A 20,377-nucleotide genomic window follows, 5' to 3' on the forward strand; every position below is an offset into this window, starting at 1 on the left:
CCACCTACAGTACATAGTCTTCAACACTTCTCTTCAAGTGGGTGAGGCGGTTTAGGGAGTCATTTATTGCTAGAAAGAAACTGTTTGTATTGCTATATATATATATATATACATACATACATACATACATACATATATATACACATACATACATACATATATATATATATATATACATATATATATATATACACATACATACATATATATATATACACACATACATACATACATACATACATATATATATATATATATATATATATATATAGTATATAGTATATTAAATGAATGGCAAAAATGTAGGCTATAAATCATGAATCTATTTAAACTGTAAATTATTAGGTGTATTGCATTTTTTGTGTCATCCTCAATGATTGTAAATGCATTATGTCCACCTGTGGTTGTATTGTGTTTTTAAAATTGGCAAAAAAAAATAGGGTTTATAGCCATCCTCTGAATGGAAGACGCAAAAGTGGCCTGCCAAGGGCTTGTAGCAGTCCTATGAGTGCAGGCTAAGAAACTTCTATTAGATCAAATAAACCTCAGGTAGCAAATAAGCCATTCGTTTTTTGGATGACCAAATTCAACACTCTCTCATTGACCTCCATACAAAAACTCCTTGCTTGGTGGGGAAATAACGAACAAATGTCACCTGCTGGAGGGAGACAGATTTTCCCTCAAGTTGGGCCTCTCTCTTTGCCTCTCTTCTCTGACAATGTTCTCATAGAGAGTCCAGATATTGTTATTGGCTGAGGCCCAGTAAGAATAGCCTCCTAAATAACAGACTGATTACCGATGCGCTATCTGTGCAGTGAACTAGTAAAGCCCGATTTATGTTCAATCCGACCTCTGCAGTGGCCATACACAGTGGCGATTTCAGCATGTACATTTTGGTGGGGCAAACCCCAAACATTTTTGGGGGGTACATACCAGAAAAGCAACAACACAACACTAAACAATACATTAATTGCACTGTAACATTGAAAAACGGTGCCCACAAACTATTAGGGCCTACATAAAGCTGTCCCAACAGCAGATCTTTCTTTTCAGCACCGTGGAGTGAATCCTTACCACGGCTATGCCCGGCTATCAACGGAGCCTTGTCTGGCAGCAAAACATTTCATTCAGACTCATTTACTGCCTTTTTAAAAAACAGCTGATATGGCTGACTTGCTTAAACAAATCTGGTTTCTACTGACAATTGAGATGTACAAACTATGGCATAAGGGAATGAAAAGTGGAGGAGGCAATCCGTAATTTCGATTAAGACAATGAGCGACGTAGTAGTAGTCAATATAAAGAAGGACATAGTCAATATAACTATTTGTTCAGCACTTTTGAAATGTACAGCTACAGAATTCAGAACATGGGCTGTTCTTACAGTATTCTCCCTGTACACCAAGTCAGACCGTAGGATAAATAACAGGGGTATATAAGCAGACAATGAAAGTTCTTACAATATTCGATGATGACATTTCTCTAAAACAGGCTATAGGCTACATGTACACCACCAAGTCAGAACAGTAGGCTAAGTTATGAGGGGGAACGGGACCAAATTATAAGAAAGAGGCACATGGGCTAATAACAGCTTACTACACAACATACACTTAGAATTACTTTCTTACCTACAGTATACATATCTCCCTGACATATTACATAATTTATGCAGCAGCATACAATACATTTTTGGACTCACCTTCTTTTGCTGTGCTCACTTGAACAGGAAGGTGGCGCGATGGTCCTTCTTGTGGGCATATTTTGTCATCAAAGTCTGGCATTCTCTGGATTTATGGTGCTTTCAAGACAACTGAAAACTCTGGAAAGCACAAGGTCGAATCATGACGTCAGTGATCTTCAGGTCGGAGCTTTAGAAAGAGGCCCGAGTTCCCGACTTGGAATTCCGAGTTGGATGTCCGTTCAAAACGTATTTTCCCAGTCTGAGCTAGTTTTTTCCCCCCCAGAGTTCCCAGTTCTCTTGAACTCACTGAAGTTTAAAATGTCCCAGTTCTGAGCTTCCAGTTGTCAGTTGTTTTAAAAGCGGCAGAAGACGTGCTGGATTGACAGCATGGCCAATGTATTCAACATTTTCTGGCCCATGATGTTATAGGTGAATGTTTATCCTTTTAAGCTTGGAAAAGAGCCTCTTAAACCCAGACTTGGACCACACACCCTCTCCACTGAATAGCAGGCTAGTGATTCCTTTGCAACTGTTACAGTTAGCCACTGATTAATTCCAAACCACTCATTGTTGAATTTGCGATTTCCAAATTGTTGTGTATGTTTATGTTTTATCTATAATTTCTCGTCATATGACAAGGATTGAAACGGATTTGAAAATGGGCGTGGCTTCACAACATTTTCAGGTTTGAAGAAAATGGCGGAAAATGTGCAGCCGAAGTCTGTCGAGAGAGGATACAAAATCATTGCTAATTATGACAAATGTTAAGAAAATGCGCAACATGGCGCAACTAGAGAACATTACCAAACCCTATCCTCTATATTTTCCGCTGGCTCTCTCTCCATCACAGAAAGCACTGAGCTAGTCTGAAACACCTGCATTTTGGAGCTGCCTTACTTTACTTTATTAACTCAATAATTTTTTTCATTATTTGCAAACTGATATGTGACAGGTATTAATATCAAAAATAACATTCAAAACAGCCACAAAAATATATATTTTTTCTGCCCCACATGCCCTGAATGGCAGGTCGCCACTGGCCATACAGCATTTACTGCGATGCAGCCTCCACAGAAGTCAGGCATTCGGAAATGGTCTTGTTCGGTGTCATGGCGTTTGTGCATGCTGCTACCTACTCTGCAGTGGAGGGTGTTTTCAATCACATTGACACACAAAAAAATAGAACATTTCACCACCAACCAACCAACCAACCAACCCTACACCTAAATACAGTGAGGTAAAAAAGCATTTGATCCCCTGCTTATTTTGTACGTTTGCCCACTGACAAAGACATGATCAGTCTATCATTTTAATGGTAGGTTTATTTGAACAGTGGGAGACAGCATAACAACAACAAAAATCCCGAAAAAAACTAATGTCAAAAATTTTATAAATTGATTTGCATTTTAATGAGGGTAATAAGGATTTGACCCCTCTGCAAAACATGACTTAGTACTTGGTGGCAAAACCCTTGTTGGCAATCACAGAGGTCAGACGTTTCTTGTAGTTGGCCACCAGGTTTGCACACATCTCATGAGGGATTTTGTCCCACTCCTCTTTGCAGATCTTCTCCAAGTCATTAAGGTTTCGAGCCTGACGTTTGGCAACTCGGACCTTCAGCTCCCTCCACAGGTTTTCTATGGGATTAAGGTCTGGAGACTGGCTAGGCCACTCCAGGACCTTAATGTGCTTCTTCTTGAGCCACTCCTTTGTTGCCTTGGCCATGTGTTTTGGGTCATTGTCATCCTGGAATACCCATCCACGACCCATTTTCAATGCCCTGGCTGAGGAGGTTCTCACCCAAGATTTGACGGTACATGGCCCATCCATCGTCCCTTTGATGCGGTGAAGTTGTCCTGTCCCCTTAGCAGAAAAACACCCCCAAAGCATAATGTTTCCACATCCATGTTTGACGGAGGGGATGGTGTTCTTGGGGTCATAGGCAGCATTCCTCCTCCTCCAAACACAGCGAGTTGAGTTGATGCCAAAGAGCTCGATTTTGGTCTCATCTGACCACAACACTTTCACCCAGTTCTCCTCTGAATCATTCAGATGTTCATTGGCAAACTTCAGACGGGCCTGTATATGTGCTTTCTTGAGCAGGGGGACCTTGCGGGAGCTGCAGGATTTCAGTCCTTCACGGCATAGTGTGTTACCAATTGTTTTCTTGGTGACTATGGTCCCAGCTGCCTTGAGATCATTGACAAGATCCTCCCGTGTAGTTCTGGGCTGATTCCTCACTGTTCTCATGATCATTGCAACTCCACGAGGTGAGATCTTGCCTGGAGCCCCAGGCTGAGGGAGATTGACAGTACTTTTGTGTTTCTTCCATTTGTGAATAATCGCACCAACTGTTGTCACCTTCTCACCAAGCTGCTTGGCGATGGTCTTGTAGCCCATTCCAGCCTAGTGTAGGTCTACAATCTTGTCCCTGACATCCTTGGAGAGCTCTTTGGTCTTGGCCATGGTGGAAAGTTTGGAATCTGATTGATTGATTGCTTCTGTGGACATGTCTTTTATACAGGTAACAAACTGAGATTAGGAGCACTCCCTTTAAGAGTGTGCTCCTAATCTCAGCTCGTTACCTGTATAAAAGACACCTGGGAGCCAGAAATCTTTCTGATTGAGAGGGGGTCAAATACTTATTTCCCTCATTAAAATGCAAATCAATTTATAACATTTTTGACATGCGTTTTTCTGGATTTTTTTGTTGTTATTCTGTCTCTCACTGTTCAAATAAACCTACCATTAAAATTATAGACTGATCATGTCTTTGTCAGTGGGCAAACGTACAAAATCAGCAGGGGATCAAATACTTTTTTCCCTCACTGTATATATAGATATATATACATACAGTCGTGGTCAAAGGGTTAGAGGATGACACAAATATTAATTTTCAAAGTCTGCTGCCTCAGTTTTTATGATGTCAATTTGCATATACTCCAGAATGTTATGAAGAGTGATCAGATGAATTGCAATTAATTGCAAAGTCCCTCTTTGCCATGAAAATTAACTTAATCCCCCAAAAAACATTTCCAGTGCATTTCAGCCCTGCCACAAAAAGACCAGCTGACATAACAGTATATGTATGTATATGTTTGTATATACAGTCGTGGTCAAACGTTTTGAGAATGACACAATTATTGGTCTTCACAAAGTTTGCTGCTTCAGTGTTTTTAGAAATGTTTGTCAGATGTTACTAATGGAATACTGAAGTATAATTACAAGCATTCCATAAGTGTCAAAGGCTTTTATTGACAAAGAATGTATGTATGTATGTATGTATGTATGCATGTATGTATGTATGTATGTACACACAGTTGAAGTCGGAAGTTTACATACACTTAGGTTGGAGTCATTAAAACTTGTTTTTCAACCACTCCACACATTTCTTGTTAACAAACTATAGTTTTGGAAAGTTGGTTAGGACATCTACTTTGTGCATGACACAAGTTATTTTTCCAACAATTGTTTACAGACAGACTATTTCACTTATAATTCACTGTATCACAATTCCAGTGGGGCAGAAGTTTACATACACTAAGTTGACTGTGCCTTTAAACAGCTTGGCAAGATAAAATAATGTCATGGCTTTAGAAGCTTCTGATAGGCTAATTGACATAATTTGAGTCAATTTGAGGTGTACCTGTGGATGTATTTCAAGGCCTTCCTTCAAACACAGTGCCTCTATGCTGGACATCATGGGAAAATCTAAAGAAATCAGCTAAGACCTCAGAAAAGATATTGTAGACCTCCACAAGTCTGGTTCATCCTTGGGAGCAATTTCCAAATGCCTGAAGGTACCACGTTCATCTGTACAAACAATAGTACGCAAGTATAAACACCATGGGACCACGCAGCCGTCATACCGCTCAGGAAGGAAACGCGTTCTGTCTCCTAGAGACTAACGTACTTTGGTGCGAAAAGTGCAAATGAATCCCAGAACAACAGCAAAGGACCTTGTGAAGATGCTGGAGGAAACAGGTACAAAAGTATCTATATCCACAGTAAAACGAGTCCTATAATCGACATAACCTGAAAGGCCGCTCAGCAAGGAAGAAGCCACTGCTCCAAAACCGCCATAAAAAAGCCAGACTACGGTTTACAACTGCACATGGGGACAAAAGATTTTGGAGAAATGTCCTCTGGTCTGATGAAACAAAAATAGAACTGTTTGGCCATAATGACCATCGTTATGTTTGGAGGAAAAAGGGGGTGCTTGCAAGCAGAAGAACACCATCCCAACCGTGAAGTACAGGGGTGGCAGCATCATGCTGTGTGGGTGCTTTGCTGCAGGAGGGACTGGTGCACTTCACAAAATAGATGGCATCATGAGGAAGGAAAAGTATGTGGATATATTGAAGCAACATCTCAAGACATCAGTCAGGAAGTTAAAGCTTGGTCGCAATAACCCCAAACATACTTCCAAAGTTGTGGCAAAATGGCTTAAGGACAACAAAGTCAAGGTATTGGAGTGGCCATCACAAAGCCCTAACCTCAATCCTATAGAACATTTGTGGGCAGAACTGAAAAAGCGTGTGCGAGCAAGGAGGCCTACAAACCTGACTCAGTTACACCAGCTCTGTCAGGAGGAATGGGCCAAAATTCACCCAACTTATTATGGGAAGCTTGTGGAAGTCTACCTGAAACGTTTGACCCAGGTTAAACAATTTAAAGGCAATGCTACCAAATACTAATTGAGTGTATGTAAACTTCTGACCCACTGGGAATGTGATGAAAGAAATAAAAGCTGAAATAAATCATTCTCTCTAGTATTATTCTGACATTTCACATTCTTAAAATAAAGTGGTGATCCTAACTGACCTAAAACAGGGCATTTTTAATAGGATTAAATGTCAGGAATTGTGAAAAACTGAGTTTAAATGTATTTGGCAAAGATGTAAACTTCCGACTAACTGTATACAGTATCAGTCAAAAGTTTGGACACCTACTCATTCAAGTATTTTTATGTATATGTACTATTTTCCACATTGTAGAATAATAGTGAAGACATCAAAACTATGAAATAACACATATGGAATAACCAAGATAGTGTTAAACAAAGATTTTTCAAAGTAGCCAGCATTTGCCTTGACAGCTTTGCACATTCTTGGCATTCTCTCAACCAGCTTCACCTGGAATGCTTTTCCAACAGTCTTGAAGGAGTTCCCACATATGCTGAGCATTTGTTCTCTTCTTTTCCTTCACTCTGCGTCCAACTCATCCCAAATCATCTCAATTGGGTTAAGGTCGGGTGATTGTGGAGGCCAGGTCATCTGATGCAGCACTCCATCACTCTCCTTCTTGGTCAAATAGCCCTTACACAGCCTGGAGGTGTGTTGGGTCATTGTCCTGTTGAAAAACCGATGTTAGTGGGACTAAGAGCAAACCAGATGGGATGGCGTATCACTGCAGAATGCTGTGGTAGCCATGCTGGTTAAGTGTGCCTTGAATTCTAAATAAATCACAGTGTCACCAGCAAAGCGCCCCACACCATCACACCTCCTCCTCCATGCTTCATGGTGGGACCCACACATGCGGAGATCATCCGTTGACCTACTGTCTCTCACAAAGACACAGCGGTTTGAACCAAACATTTTAAATTTGGAATCATCAGACCAAGGACAGATTTCCACCGGTCTAATGGCCATTGCTCGTGTTTCTTGACCCAAGCATGTCTCATCTTCTTATTGGTATCCTTTAATAGTGGTTTCTTTTTCAGAAATACAACCATTAAGGCCTGATTCACACAGTCATCTCTGAACAGTTGATGTTGAGATGTGTCTGTTACTTGAACTCTGAAGCATTTATTTGGGCTGCAATTTCTGAGGCTGGTAACTCTAATGAACTTATCCTCTGCAGCAGAGGTAACTCTGGGTCTTCCTTTCCTGTGGTGGTCCTCATGAGAGCCAGTTTCATCATAGCGCTTGATGGTTTTTACGACTGCACACATTTTCCAGATTGACTGTCTTAAAGTAATGATGGACTGTTGTTTCTCTTTGCTTATATGTGCGATTCTTGCCATAATATGGACATCTTCTGTATACCAACCCTACCTTGTCACAATACAACTGATTGCCTCAAACTCATTAAGAAGGAAAGAAATTCTACAAATTAACAAGGCACACCTGTTAATTGAAATGCACCTCATGAAGCTGGTTGAGAGAATGCCAAGAGTGTGCGAAGCTGTCATCAAGGCAAAGGGTGGCTTCTTTGAAGAAGCTCAAATATAAAAAAGTGTGTAACACTTTCTTGGTTACTACATGATTCCATACAGTGGGGAGAACAAGTATTTGATACACTGCCGATTTTGCAGGTTTTCCTACTTACAAATCATGTAGAGGTCTGTAATTTTTATCATAGGTACACTTCAACTGTAAAACAAAAATCCAGAAAATCACATTGTATGATTTTTAAGTAATTAATTTGCATTTTATTGCATGACATAAGTATTTGATACATCAGAAAAGCAGAACTTAATATTTGGTACAGAAACCTTTGTTTGCAATTACAGAGATCATACGTTTCCTGTAGGTTTGTACACACTGCAGCAGGGATTTTGGCCCACTCCTCCATACAGACCTTCTCCAGATCCTTCAGGTTTCGGGGCATGCTGGAAGACCCAGCCATGACCCATCTTCAATGCTCTTACTGAGGGAAGGAGGTTGTTGGTCAAGATCTCGCGATACATGGCCCCATCCATCCTCCCCTCAATACGGTGCAGTCGTCCTGTCCCCTTTGCAGAAAAGCATCCCCAAAGAATGATGTTTCCACCTCCATGCTTCACGGTTGGGATGGTGTTCTTGGGGTTGTACTCATCCTTCTTCTTCCTCCAAACACGGCGAGTGGCGTTTAGACCAAAAAGCTATATTTTTGTCTCATCAGACCACATGACCTTCTCCCATTCCTCCTCTGGATCATCCAGATGGTCATTGGCAAACTTCAGACGGGCCTGGACATGCGCTGGCTTGAGCAGGGGGACCTTGCGTGCGCTGCAGGATTTTAATCCATGACGGCGTAGTGTGTTACTAATGGTTTTCTTTGAGACTGTGGTCCTAGCTCTCTTCAGGTCATTGACCAGGTCCTGCCGTGTAGTTCTGGGCTGATCCCTCACCTTCCTCATGATCATTGATGCCCCACGAGGTGAGCTCTTGCATGGAGCCCCAGACCGAGGGTGATTGACCGTCATCTTGAACTTCTTCCATTTTCTAATAATTCCGCCAACAGTTGGTGCCTTCTCACCAAGCTGCTTGCCTATTGTCCTGTAGCCCATCCCAGCCTTGTGCAGGTCTACAATTTTATCCCCGATGTCCTTACACAGCTCTCTGGTCTTGGCCATTGTGGAGAGGTTGGAGTCTGTTTGATTGAGTGTGTGGACAGGTGTCTATTATACAGGTAACGAGTTCAAACAGGTGTAGTTAATACAGGTAATGAGTGGAGAACAGGAGGGCTTCTTAAAGAAAAACTAACAGGTCTGTGAGAGCCGGAATTCTTACTGGTTGGTAGGTGATCAAATATTTATGTCATGCAATAAAATGCAAAAATTAATTACTTAAAAATCATACAATGTGATTTTCTGGATTTTTGTTTTAGATTCCGTCTCTCACAGTTGAAGTGTACCTATGATAAAAATTACAGACCTCTACATGCTTTGTAAGTAGGAAAACCTGCAAAATCGGCAGTGTATCAAATACTTGTTCTCCCCACTGTATGTGTCATTTCATAGTTTTAATGTCTTCATTATTATTCTACAATTATATATATATATATATATATACACACATACACACAGCACAATTTCGTAATATATATGTATATATTTGATCTCAAAATATCTTATAACTCTTCTGCAGTAAAATATTGTCCACCCAGATACTTCTCAGCAGCTGCCACCTACACTCATTAAAAACCCACTACCCCATTCCACTACTTTGACCCAATCAGCTCCTCCACCATCCCAATGGCCTGGGAGGACAGGACACCACCACTCAAAACACCCTGTAACTCTTCTGAAGTCAAATCTCATATACCCAAATACTTCTCTGCAGCTGCCACCACTGGATCTATTTTCTGTGATTTACGTTCCATTTCTGCGGTACAAGATATTACATTACATATCTAAAAGTTTTTACATTAACCGTTGTTACAAGACACAGTATGCATAGTTCTTGCCTTGACCTCATGGATATTATTACCCAATTTATCATTGATTAGTTTTATGAGCACACACACAGACAGGTTGACTATGACATCTTATATGATAACATTTATCCATTTAAATCCCAATGTGTGATATTACATAGACACAGGGGAGACCTGATCCTAGATCACGGCTGCATTTAGGCTCCAGAGAGGTTACCATGGTGATCAGACTAAGTCAACTGTTTAAGAATGGGAGATGGATATGACTGTTCACTAGAGGTCTTTTATTTATCCTTCATTTTGGGATCTGGAACCGGTGCTGTCTAGGAGGGAGATGAAATACGGCACGTTTTTGTTTTCTGGTGACTTTTCATTGTCCCTAACTGAGCAAAGCTCTTTCCACATAGACAGACATAAGGTTTCTCTCCAGTGTGTGTTCGCTGGTGTCTAGTCAGGGAGGAAGTTACGGTAAAGCTCTTTCCACACTGTTCACAGCTGTAAGGTTTCTTTCCAGTGTGTATGCGCCGGTGTGAAGTCAGCACAGAAGCTAGAGCAAAGCTCTTTCCACACTGATCACAGCTATAAGGCTTCTCTCCAGTGTGTATCTGCTTGTGTATGGTTAGGTTTCCTGCACTAACAAAGCTTTTCCCACAAAGGCGGCAGAGGTAAGGCCTCTCGCCTGTATGAATTCTCAGATGAGATTTTAAGGCCCTAGATACAGTAAAACTCTTCCCACACTGAGAGCAGCAGTACGGTTTCTCTCCTGTATGGATTCTCGTGTGAGATTTTAAGGCAGTAGAAACAGTAAAACTCTTCCCACACAGAGAGCAGCAGTACGGTTTCTCTCCTGTATGGATTCTCAGATGAGATTTTAAGGTGCTAGATAGAGCAAAACTCTTCCCACAATGTGAGCATCTGTAAGGTTTCTCTCCTGTATGGATTCTTTGGTGTTCTTTAAGACGCCCTGCAGAGATGTGCCTCTTCCCACACAGAGAGCAGCAGTACGGTCTCTCGCCATTGTGAATCCGCTGGTGGATAATGAAGCAACTCCGGCTAGTGAAACGCTTCCCACATTCAGAGCAGCAGTGAGGTTTCTTCCCTATACGTCTCTGCTGGTGTTTCTTGAAGTGTTCTGATCTGGAGAAATTATTCTCTGCCTCGTCAGTATCGTCATGTCGTTGAAGTTCCGCAGATGATAATCCCCTCCCACCGAGATCCCCTGTGAAACAAAGACATTTAATAACTAGGTTTATGAAATATGGGCCCATAAACAACAATTATCATCAATATACAGTACACTCAGTGACCAGTTTATTAGGTACACCTACAGACAGCGAGTCAAGTGGCTGTGGCTTGCTACATAAAGCAGGCAGACAGGTATTGAGACATTCAGTTACTGTTTGATTGAACGTTAGAATAGGCAAAACCAGTGACAAACAAAAGACAACGTCAACGGCAGTCCTGTGGGGGAAAACAGCTCGTTGATAAGAGAGGTCGAAGGAGAATGGCAAGAATCGTGCCAGCTAACAGGCGGGCCATAAATAACAGTGCAGTACAACAGTGGTGTGCAGAACGGCATCTCGGAACGCATAACTAGTAGATCCTCGCCATGGATGGGCTATTGCAGCAGACAACCACACCGGGTTCCACTCCTATTAGCTAAAAACAAGAAGCGGCTCCAGTGGGCATGCGATCAACACTGGACAATTGAGGATTGGAAAACATTACCTGGTCCAACAAATCCCGGTTTCTGTTGCGTCATGCTGATGGCAGTCAGGATTTGGTGTACCGAGCATGAGCCCATGGACCCATCCAGAGTGGTTTCAACAGTACAGGCTGGTGGCGGTGGTGTACTGGTGTGGGGAATGTTTTCCTGGCACACGTTTGGCAACGATTTAACACATTTACATTTTAGTCATTTAGCAGACGCTCTTATCCAGAGCGACTTACAGTTAGTGAGTGCATAAATTATTTTTTATTTTTTTCATACTGGCCCCCCGTGGGAATCGAACCCACAACCCTGGCATTGCAAACGCCATGCTCTATCAACTGAGCTACATCCTTGCCGGCCATTCCCTCCCCTACCCTGGACGACGCTGGGCCAATTGTGCGCTGCCCCATGGGTCTCCCAGTCGCGGCCGGCTACGACAGAGCCTGGATTCGAACCAGGATCTCTAGTGGCACCGCTAGCACTGCGATGCAGTGCCTTAGACCACTGCGCCACTCGGGAGGTTAGAACACCACAGCGTATCTGAACATTGTTCCTGACCAAACCCAATAGAGTATCTTTGAGATGAAATAGAGAGGGCTGTGGCAGCATGAATGTGCCGCCATCCAATCTGCAGTAGCTTTGTGATTCCATCGCGTCAGCATGGACCAACATCCCTGTGGAATGTTTCCGACACCTTGTAGAATCCATGTCCTGAAGAATTCAGGCTGTTCTGGAGGCAAAGGCATGTCCGATCCGGTACAAGATGGGTGTACCTAATAAACTGGCCACAGAGTATCTTTTTTAATCAATAAATTAACAGAAGTTTCAGATACAGATTGGAGTCTAATCCACATTGTTCTTACTTGATGAAATCAAATCTCCATCTCCCTCCTCCTCATGTCCTTCTCTTACAGTTCCACTCTGCCCTGGTGTTTTCCTGCAGTCGACCAGCCACGAAGACACCTTCTTCAGACTCTGCAGTAAGGCGCTACCAGGAGAGTTGTGACCAGGGGACTCTGGCAGGGTGGAGGGGGAGGGGCTAGCTCTGTCCTGGTGACCACAGAAAGTATTGTACATAGAATATCATTAGACCAAAATATATATATATATATATATATATTTTTTTATTACCCCCTTTTTCTCCCCAATTTCATGATATCCAATTGGTAGTTAACAGTCTTGTCCCATCGCTGCAACTCCAGTACGGACTCGGGAGAGGCGAAGGTCGAGGCCCCATTTTCCTTTTCTTTTTTTTTGTTACGGATAGCCAGGGGCATACTCCAACACTCAGACATAATTTACAAATGAAGCATGTGTTTAGTGAGTCCGCTAGATCAGAGGCAGTAGAGATGACCAGGGATGTTCTCTTGAGAAGTGTGTGAATTAGGCTATATTCCTGTCCTGCTAAGCCTTCGAAATGTAACGAGTAGTTTTGGGTGTCAGGGAAAACATATGGAGTAAAAACTACATCATTTTCTTTAGGAATGTAGTGAAGTAAAAGTAGTCAAATATAAATAGTAAATGAAAGCCCTTTCCCACCTGGACAAAAGGAACACCTATGTGAGAATGCGGTTCATTGACTACAGTTCAGCGTTCAACACCATAGTGCCCAGAAAGCTCATCACTAAGATAAGGACCCAGGGACTAAACACCTCCCTCTGCAACTGGATCCTGGACTTCCTGACAGGCCTTCCCCAGGTGGTAAGGGTAGACAACAACACATCTGCCACGCTGATCCTCAACACAGTTCACCCACGACTCATGGCCAAGCATGACTCCAACACCATCATTAAGTTTGCTGATGACACAACAGTGGTAGGCCTGATCACCGAGAACAATGAGACAGCATATAGGGAGGAGGTCAGAGACCTGGCAGTGTGGTGCCAGGACAACAACCTCTCCCTCAATGTAAGCAAGACAAAGGAGCTGATCGTGGACTACAGGAAAAGGAGGGCCAAACAGGCCCCCATTAACATTGATGGGGCTGTAGTGGAGTGGGTTGTGAGTTTCAAGTTCCTTGGTGTCCATATCACCAACAAACTATCATGGTCCAAACGCACCAAGACAGTGATGAAGAGGGCACGACAACACCTTTTCCCCCCTCAGGAGACTGAAAAGATTTTGCATGGGTCCCCAGATCCTCAAAAAGTTATACAGCTGCGCCAACGAGCGCATCCTGACCGGTTGCATCACCGCCTGGTATGGCAACTGCTCGGCATCCGACCGTAAGGCGCTAGAGGGTAGTGTGTACGACCCAGTATATCAATGGGGCCAAACTTCCTGCCATCCAGGACCTAAATACTAGGCATGTCAGAGGAAGGCCCCAAAAAATTGTCAAATACTCCAGTTACCCAAGACTGTTCTCCCTGCTCCCGCATGGCAAGAGGTACCAGAGCGCCAAGTCTAGGTCCAAAATGCTCCTTAACAGCTTTTACACCCAAGCCATAAGAATGCTGAACAATGAATGAAATGGCCACCTGGACTATTTACATTGACACCCCCCCTCTTTGTTTGTCACTTTACCCCAAGCTACATGTACAAATTACCTCAACTAACCTGCACCCCCACGGTACCAGTACGCCCTACATATAGCCTCGTTATTTTATTGTGTTACTTTTTATTAAAATGTTTTACATTAGTTTATTTAGTAAATATTTTCTTAACTCTATTTCTTGAACTGCATTGTTGGATTAGGGCTTGTAAGTAAGCATTTCACGGTATTCGGCGCATGTGACAAATACAATTAGATTTTATTTGTATTATTCATGCTTTGTTTAAAAAGCATGCATCTATAGGTGCCTTATTTAAATAAGTGCTTTCATCAAGAGGCACATGCACATCATTCTAGAGCAGAGTGCATTGTTTAAAGAGGTTACCATGGAGATGAAGATCAATACATTCTCTAATCATTGTTTCAGAGACCTTGCCTTCACGTATCCTGAAACTGTTACAAGTGAGTCAGGAAAAAAGAAATTCAAAAAGAAATAGCTAAGAGAATCGCCAGAGACTCTGAAGACAGACTTCATCCTAAAAGCTAACAAGGAAATAAAATGAGACCTTCTGTTCTACACAGATTATCATAAAGCTTGGCACACAGCTCTCCACAAGACCAACATGATGGTCCTAATGCTTGGCACACAGCTCTCCACAAGACCAACATGATGATCCTAATGCTTGGCACACAGCTCTCCACAAGACCAACATGATGGTCCTAATGCTTGGCACACAGCTCTCCACAAGACCAACATGATGGTCCTAATGCTTGGCACACAGCTCTCCACAAGACCAACATGATGGTCCTAATGCTTGGCACACAGCTCTCCACAAGACCAACATGATGGTCCTAATGCTTGGCACACAGCTCTCCACAAGACCAACATGATGATCCTAATGCTTGGCACACAGCTCTCCACAAGACCAACATGATGATACTAATGCTTGGCACACAGCTCTCCACAAGACCAACATGATGGTCCTAATGCTTGGCACACAGCTCTATAAAAGACCAACATGATGGTCCTAATGCTTGGCACACAGCTCTCCACAAGACCAAAATGATGGTCCTAATGCTTGGCACACAGCTCTATAAAAGACCAACATGATGGTCCTAATGCTTGGCACACAGCTCTCCACAAGACCAACATGATGGTCCTAATGCTTGGCACACAGCTCTATAAAAGACCAACATGATGGTCCTAATGCTTGGCACACAGCTCTCCACAAGACCAACATGATGGCCCTAAAGCTTGGCACACAGCTCTCCACAAGACCAACATGATGATCCTAATGCTTGGCACACAGCTCTCCACAAGACCAACATGATGATCCTAATGCTTGGCACACAGCTCTCCACAAGACCAACATGATGATACTAATGCTTGGCACACAGCTCTCCACAAGACCAACATGATGATACTAATGCTTGGCACACAGCTCTCCACAAGACCAACATGATGATACTAATGCTTGGCACACAGCTCTCCACAAGACCAACATGATGATACTAATGCTTGGCACACAGCTCTCCACAACACCAACATGATGGTCCTAATGCTTGGCACACAGCTCTCCACAAGACCAACATGATGGTCCTAATGCTTGGCACACAGCTCTCCACAAGACCAACATGATGATCCTAATGCTTGGCACACAGCTCTCCACAACACCAACATGATGATACTAATGCTTGGCACACAGCTCTCCACAACACCAACATGATGATCCTAATGCTTGGCACACAGCTCTCCACAACACCAACATGATGGCCCTAAAGCTTGGCACACAGCTTGTATGCTGATGATGCTGTTGTGTATGCTGTTGACCAGGCTCTATCTGAACTACAGTGTACCTTCATTGTATTATAGAAAAACTTTATTGACCTGAAATTAGTATTGAATGCAGATTAAACTAAGTATATATTCTCTAGAGCGCATAAAAATAACTGATGATTTAAGCATATGTACTTTAGATGGTGTCCATATTGATCGTGTCCCTGCTTACAAATATCTGGGCATCTGGATAGATGAAAAGCTGTCTTTTAAAAAGCACATTGATGAGTTAGTTAAGAAGCTGAGAATTAAAATGGGCATCTTCTATAGAAATAGGTCCTGCCTCGCGCTAAATAGTAGAAATCAGATTATTCAGTCAACGTTCCAATCGGTTCAAGACTATGGCGACATCTATATGAACGCAGCTGCCACTTCATTAAAGCCGTTAGATGCAGTTTATCATAGCGCACTGCGTTTTACTACGGGTGACAATTTTAGTACTCATCACTGCATTCTCTACCAGAAAATTGGTTGGCATTCTGGTCTCTACGGAGTTAGGTAAATCAGCTTTTAGTGCTCTTGCACCTTTTATTTGTGGACCAATCCTCAAATTGTTCTTAAATTTGATGTTTTGGTGCTTATAGGGCAATTCAGAAAGCTGATTGAGGACCTTATTACTGATATGTTTTTTTTATTTTTATGACCATGTTGTTCTTTCTGCTTGCATTTCTATTGATGTGTGTATTTTCTGTAATTTATGTAATTCAGGGCTCATCTGTACAAGAGACCTTGGTCTCAGTATGACTCCCTGATAAAATAAAGGTTACAATTCTGAAGTGTGCAATCGTTCACTACTTTCCACAAATGTACAGTTTTTTTCTCAATCACTTTGGCACATTTTTCAAATTGAAGTGTTATCTTTATTTTTTGATTTTTTTACTCTTAGTACAAATGTCAAAACTGATAACACTTGTAACGCCCCCTGTATTATGTTCAGAACATTTGAGTGAACATTCATTGGAGTTGAACACATCTTGATAAACCCAGAATTTCAGTCACACGTAAATTACCACCAAAGTACTTCAGCAGCACATTGTATGCTACACCATAATTTCAAACGTTTAGTAGTTCAGTTTTAAGCAGTTTGATTAAATTATACTTAAAATGTATTGTTAATAAATTATAGCAAAATCTTTTAAAAAAATTATACAATGAAAGTGGCCTAAGAGTTTTGAAACATTTTGATCATCTGTTTAGATTTTTGTGCTTAGATATGTGAAAATGTAACATATACACTTTTGAAAATCGCACAAAAAGATTGAAAAAACTGAACAGCATTGGATTGGTGGAGTCATGTGCTAGTGGGAGTATCCACCATGTGTTTTATACCAGTCATTTCCTTTCAAACCAGTGAAGGGAAGTGAACAAGTGCACACTTTGGGAGGAAGGAAAGATAATGAGGGATTCCTTAACATTGTATCTATGCAGAAGTGGAGCTAGTGTGAGGACCATTGGTGCAACTGTTCCTGCAGATAAAAAAATCAACTTTGATGAAGGCCTACCATTATTGAACACTATAAAACATTATTTAACACCATAACATTATTTAACACTTTAAAATACGTCAAATTGATATGATTAAATTCAACCCTGGAATTGGTGTAGGCGGTTGTTGCTTATTTTATAAAGCAATGTACCCTACAACTGTCTGTCACGATGCCTCCTTGAGGGGACCCCTGGGACTGGTGGCTGCACTGCTGGTTGGGGAAGGACCAGGGTCTTCACATACTAAGTTATTTATTAATTAAAATATTTTAAATTAAGTTAACACACTGCCGGGACTTGAGGTAGGCCTATAGAAGAAGAATCCAACAATGACGCATTTTAAACAGTCTAATAAATCTTTAAGCAGTAATTTAAAAACATTAGGAAACGAAAAACATTCCAAAGAACAGAACAGCATATTGTGAGTTTAAAGGTAGACTCAGCGATATGACGTAGGCTATATGCACAAAGTAAACAGCATAGTGGCTTAATTTCCGCAATAACCAAGAACGATGAAGCGCAATGCTAAACTTCTCCACTGTTTTGGTCCCATGGCTAGCATCCTGGAACAGCGTGAAGCGTACCCTTGCATATGTGCAGATACTGTGTGCGACTGTGTGAGAGCGAAGTCTTGCATCTCGCTCATTGCAATATCTGCGGTGCTACTTGTAGCGTCATTTTGCTGAGTCTACCTTTAATGTAGCATAATTTACAGTGGCTATGCAATTTAGTAGACACATATTCCTGTGCCCTTATCACAGTCAAGACATCTATTTTATAGTAAAACTGTTTTAAGTGAAAAGTAGGCAATGGTCTGAAACTGAAAAAGGAAATTCCCATGAGCACCACAATCCCTACTCCACCCATGCTCTACCAAGGTTTCCAGCACACAGCTTTAACCTACTACAGTAGCTATGTTGGTCTACTGTACTTCAAAATATGTTTATGCAGGTTGCTTATGAGTCAAGCATTCTCAAACTGTCCAATTCAGACTCTTAGAGGAGGTGCTCCACACTGTGATTTTTAATGCATAAAATGATCCTTCACACACACACCACACTAATCCCATTCCACTACCTTTTCAAGCTTTAATTTTAAATTATACTGAACAAAAATATAAAAAAACGCAACATGCAACAATTTCAAAGATTTTACTTCAGATGAGGATCATTCAATTGAAATAAATTCATTAGGCCCTAATCTAAGGATTTCACATGACTGGGAATATAGATATGCATCTGTTGGTTACAGCTACCATAAAACAAAATGGGCCTCAAGATCTCGTTGCAGTATTTTTGTGCATTCAAATTGCCAATCGATAAAATGCAGTGGTGTTTGTTGTCCGTAGCTTAGGCCTGCCCATACCATAACCCCACCATGGAGCACTGTTGACATCAGCAAACTGCTCGCCCACACGATACCATACACAGGGGCTGAGATTATGAGACCTGGTTGCACGTACTGCCAAATTCTATAAATCGACGTTGGAGGCGGTGTATGGTAGAGAAATGAACAATCAATTCTCTGCCTACAGCTGCGGTGGACATTCTAGCAGTCAACATGACAATTGCACGCTCCCTCAACTTGGAGACATATGTGGCATTGTGTTGTGTGACAGAACTGCACATTTTAGATTCACCTTCTATTGTCCCCAGCCCAATGTGGGTGGATGGATTATCTTGCAAAGGAGAAATGCTCACTAACAGGGATGTAAACAAATTTGTGCAGAACATTTGAGAGATAAGCTTTTTGTGCCTATGGAACATTTCTGGGATTTCTTTATTTCAGCTCATGAAACCAACACTTTACATGTTGCGTTTATATTTTTGTTCAGTGTATATGAAAGAAAGCTTTGCTTTTATCCTTACAAGGCCATCATAATGAATTGACCGAGCGGTTTTGTCTTGTGTAATGTGGTGCCTGCCTGGATTTCCTTAAACCATTGATTTAGCAATACATGTCATTGAGAAAAAATATATAATGCATAACATTTTTTTGCCCCCATTAGGCCCCACCACTGGAATGGCAGTGCACCGCAGAGTTGTTGACAAATATCCAAAATATGGGCTAATCCAGCATCCAGAGCAAAGCTGTAAAAACAATCAAGCCAGATTTGGATTAAAATGTCAAGAAGACTGGAGAAGGAGCATACTGGAATATATTCTGGATGTTTGAAACTGGTGAGTTTGTCCTGATGCTGCCAACATGCATTTGCTCACTGCAGTGCACAGCGTGCTGTTTACATGTGTATTTGTTTTCTCAGCTACAGTTTGAGTTGTGTCCTGTCTGACAGTGAAATATGGCTAGCTCTTACCATAGCTTGGTCTATGGAGTAGATAGCTAGCTAGTGTTGCAAAAGTCCATTTCATTGCATGCATTGTAAGGTAGCAGCATGACAATTTGGTTTTGAATTTATGTAGCTATGTTTTGAGTAAGAATTTAGGACTGGTATTTGGACGTGAACTAGCTATTGTTAGCTAGCTTCTGTGTCGATGTTCTCTGGTTCTAACTAGCTAGACGTTATTTGTGTAACAAACCTTCCATGAACAATTACATCTAGCTACCATTCGTTGCCTGTTTGTTAGCTAGCTAGCTACTTTCAGCTGACTGGTGTTAGTTGCTAAAGAGGCTAGCTGCTGGATATATAATAAAAGTAAACCAAACTTACCCGATCCATCGTTTAAGCTATTCTTTTTTCAGCGTTTCTTCAAATAAAAAACGTGAGAGTAAATCTGTAGTTAGCCTACACTACAGTTACTTTCTTTGTCACAGCTAGACCAGAGCAATCAAACGTCCTTTTAAATATCAAAACTGGATTTAAGTTGTGACAAATATAAGTCTAATGTAGGCTAATCTTACACCAGAAAGATCCTGGTTAAGATTTTACCTGATCTATTAGTCAATAAAACGTTCAACACCCTATTCACCAAGAATCCTGATGTCTGTTATCGTCTACCTCTACCCGAGAGCCACTTGGAACAACATCCTCGTCGAGAGTCCAGATAGTTATAATTGTACTGAGGCCCAGTA

The 20,377-nt window shown here is 41.6% G+C and overlaps 1 protein-coding gene across 1 annotated transcript; it reads right to left on the reverse strand.

The window, feature by feature from the left end:
• Nucleotides 1–9,476: 9,476 nt before the first annotated feature.
• LOC123482624 (zinc finger protein 239-like) lies at nucleotides 9,477–20,377 on the reverse strand. Its single transcript, XM_045210984.1, has 3 exons — nucleotides 20,016–20,377; nucleotides 12,398–12,584; nucleotides 9,477–11,042 (listed from the first exon to the last, which is right to left on the reverse strand). Exons 1-3 carry the CDS (start codon nucleotides 20,022–20,024, stop codon nucleotides 10,147–10,149), a joined length of 1,092 nt encoding a protein of 363 aa, XP_045066919.1. The 5' UTR covers nucleotides 20,025–20,377; the 3' UTR covers nucleotides 9,477–10,146.

Source organism: Coregonus clupeaformis, chromosome 35, assembly GCF_020615455.1.
Source record: "Coregonus clupeaformis isolate EN_2021a chromosome 35, ASM2061545v1, whole genome shotgun sequence".
In the NCBI taxonomy this organism is placed as follows: domain Eukaryota; kingdom Metazoa; phylum Chordata; class Actinopteri; order Salmoniformes; family Salmonidae; genus Coregonus; species Coregonus clupeaformis.

Excerpts from the sequence above, each read along its gene's own strand:
- LOC123482624 (XM_045210984.1), bottom strand. Across the intron at positions 11,043-12,397 it reads TGGAGATTTGATTTCATCAA|GGGATCTCGGTGGGAGGGGA; the intron begins GTAAGAACAATG and ends TTTGTTTCACAG.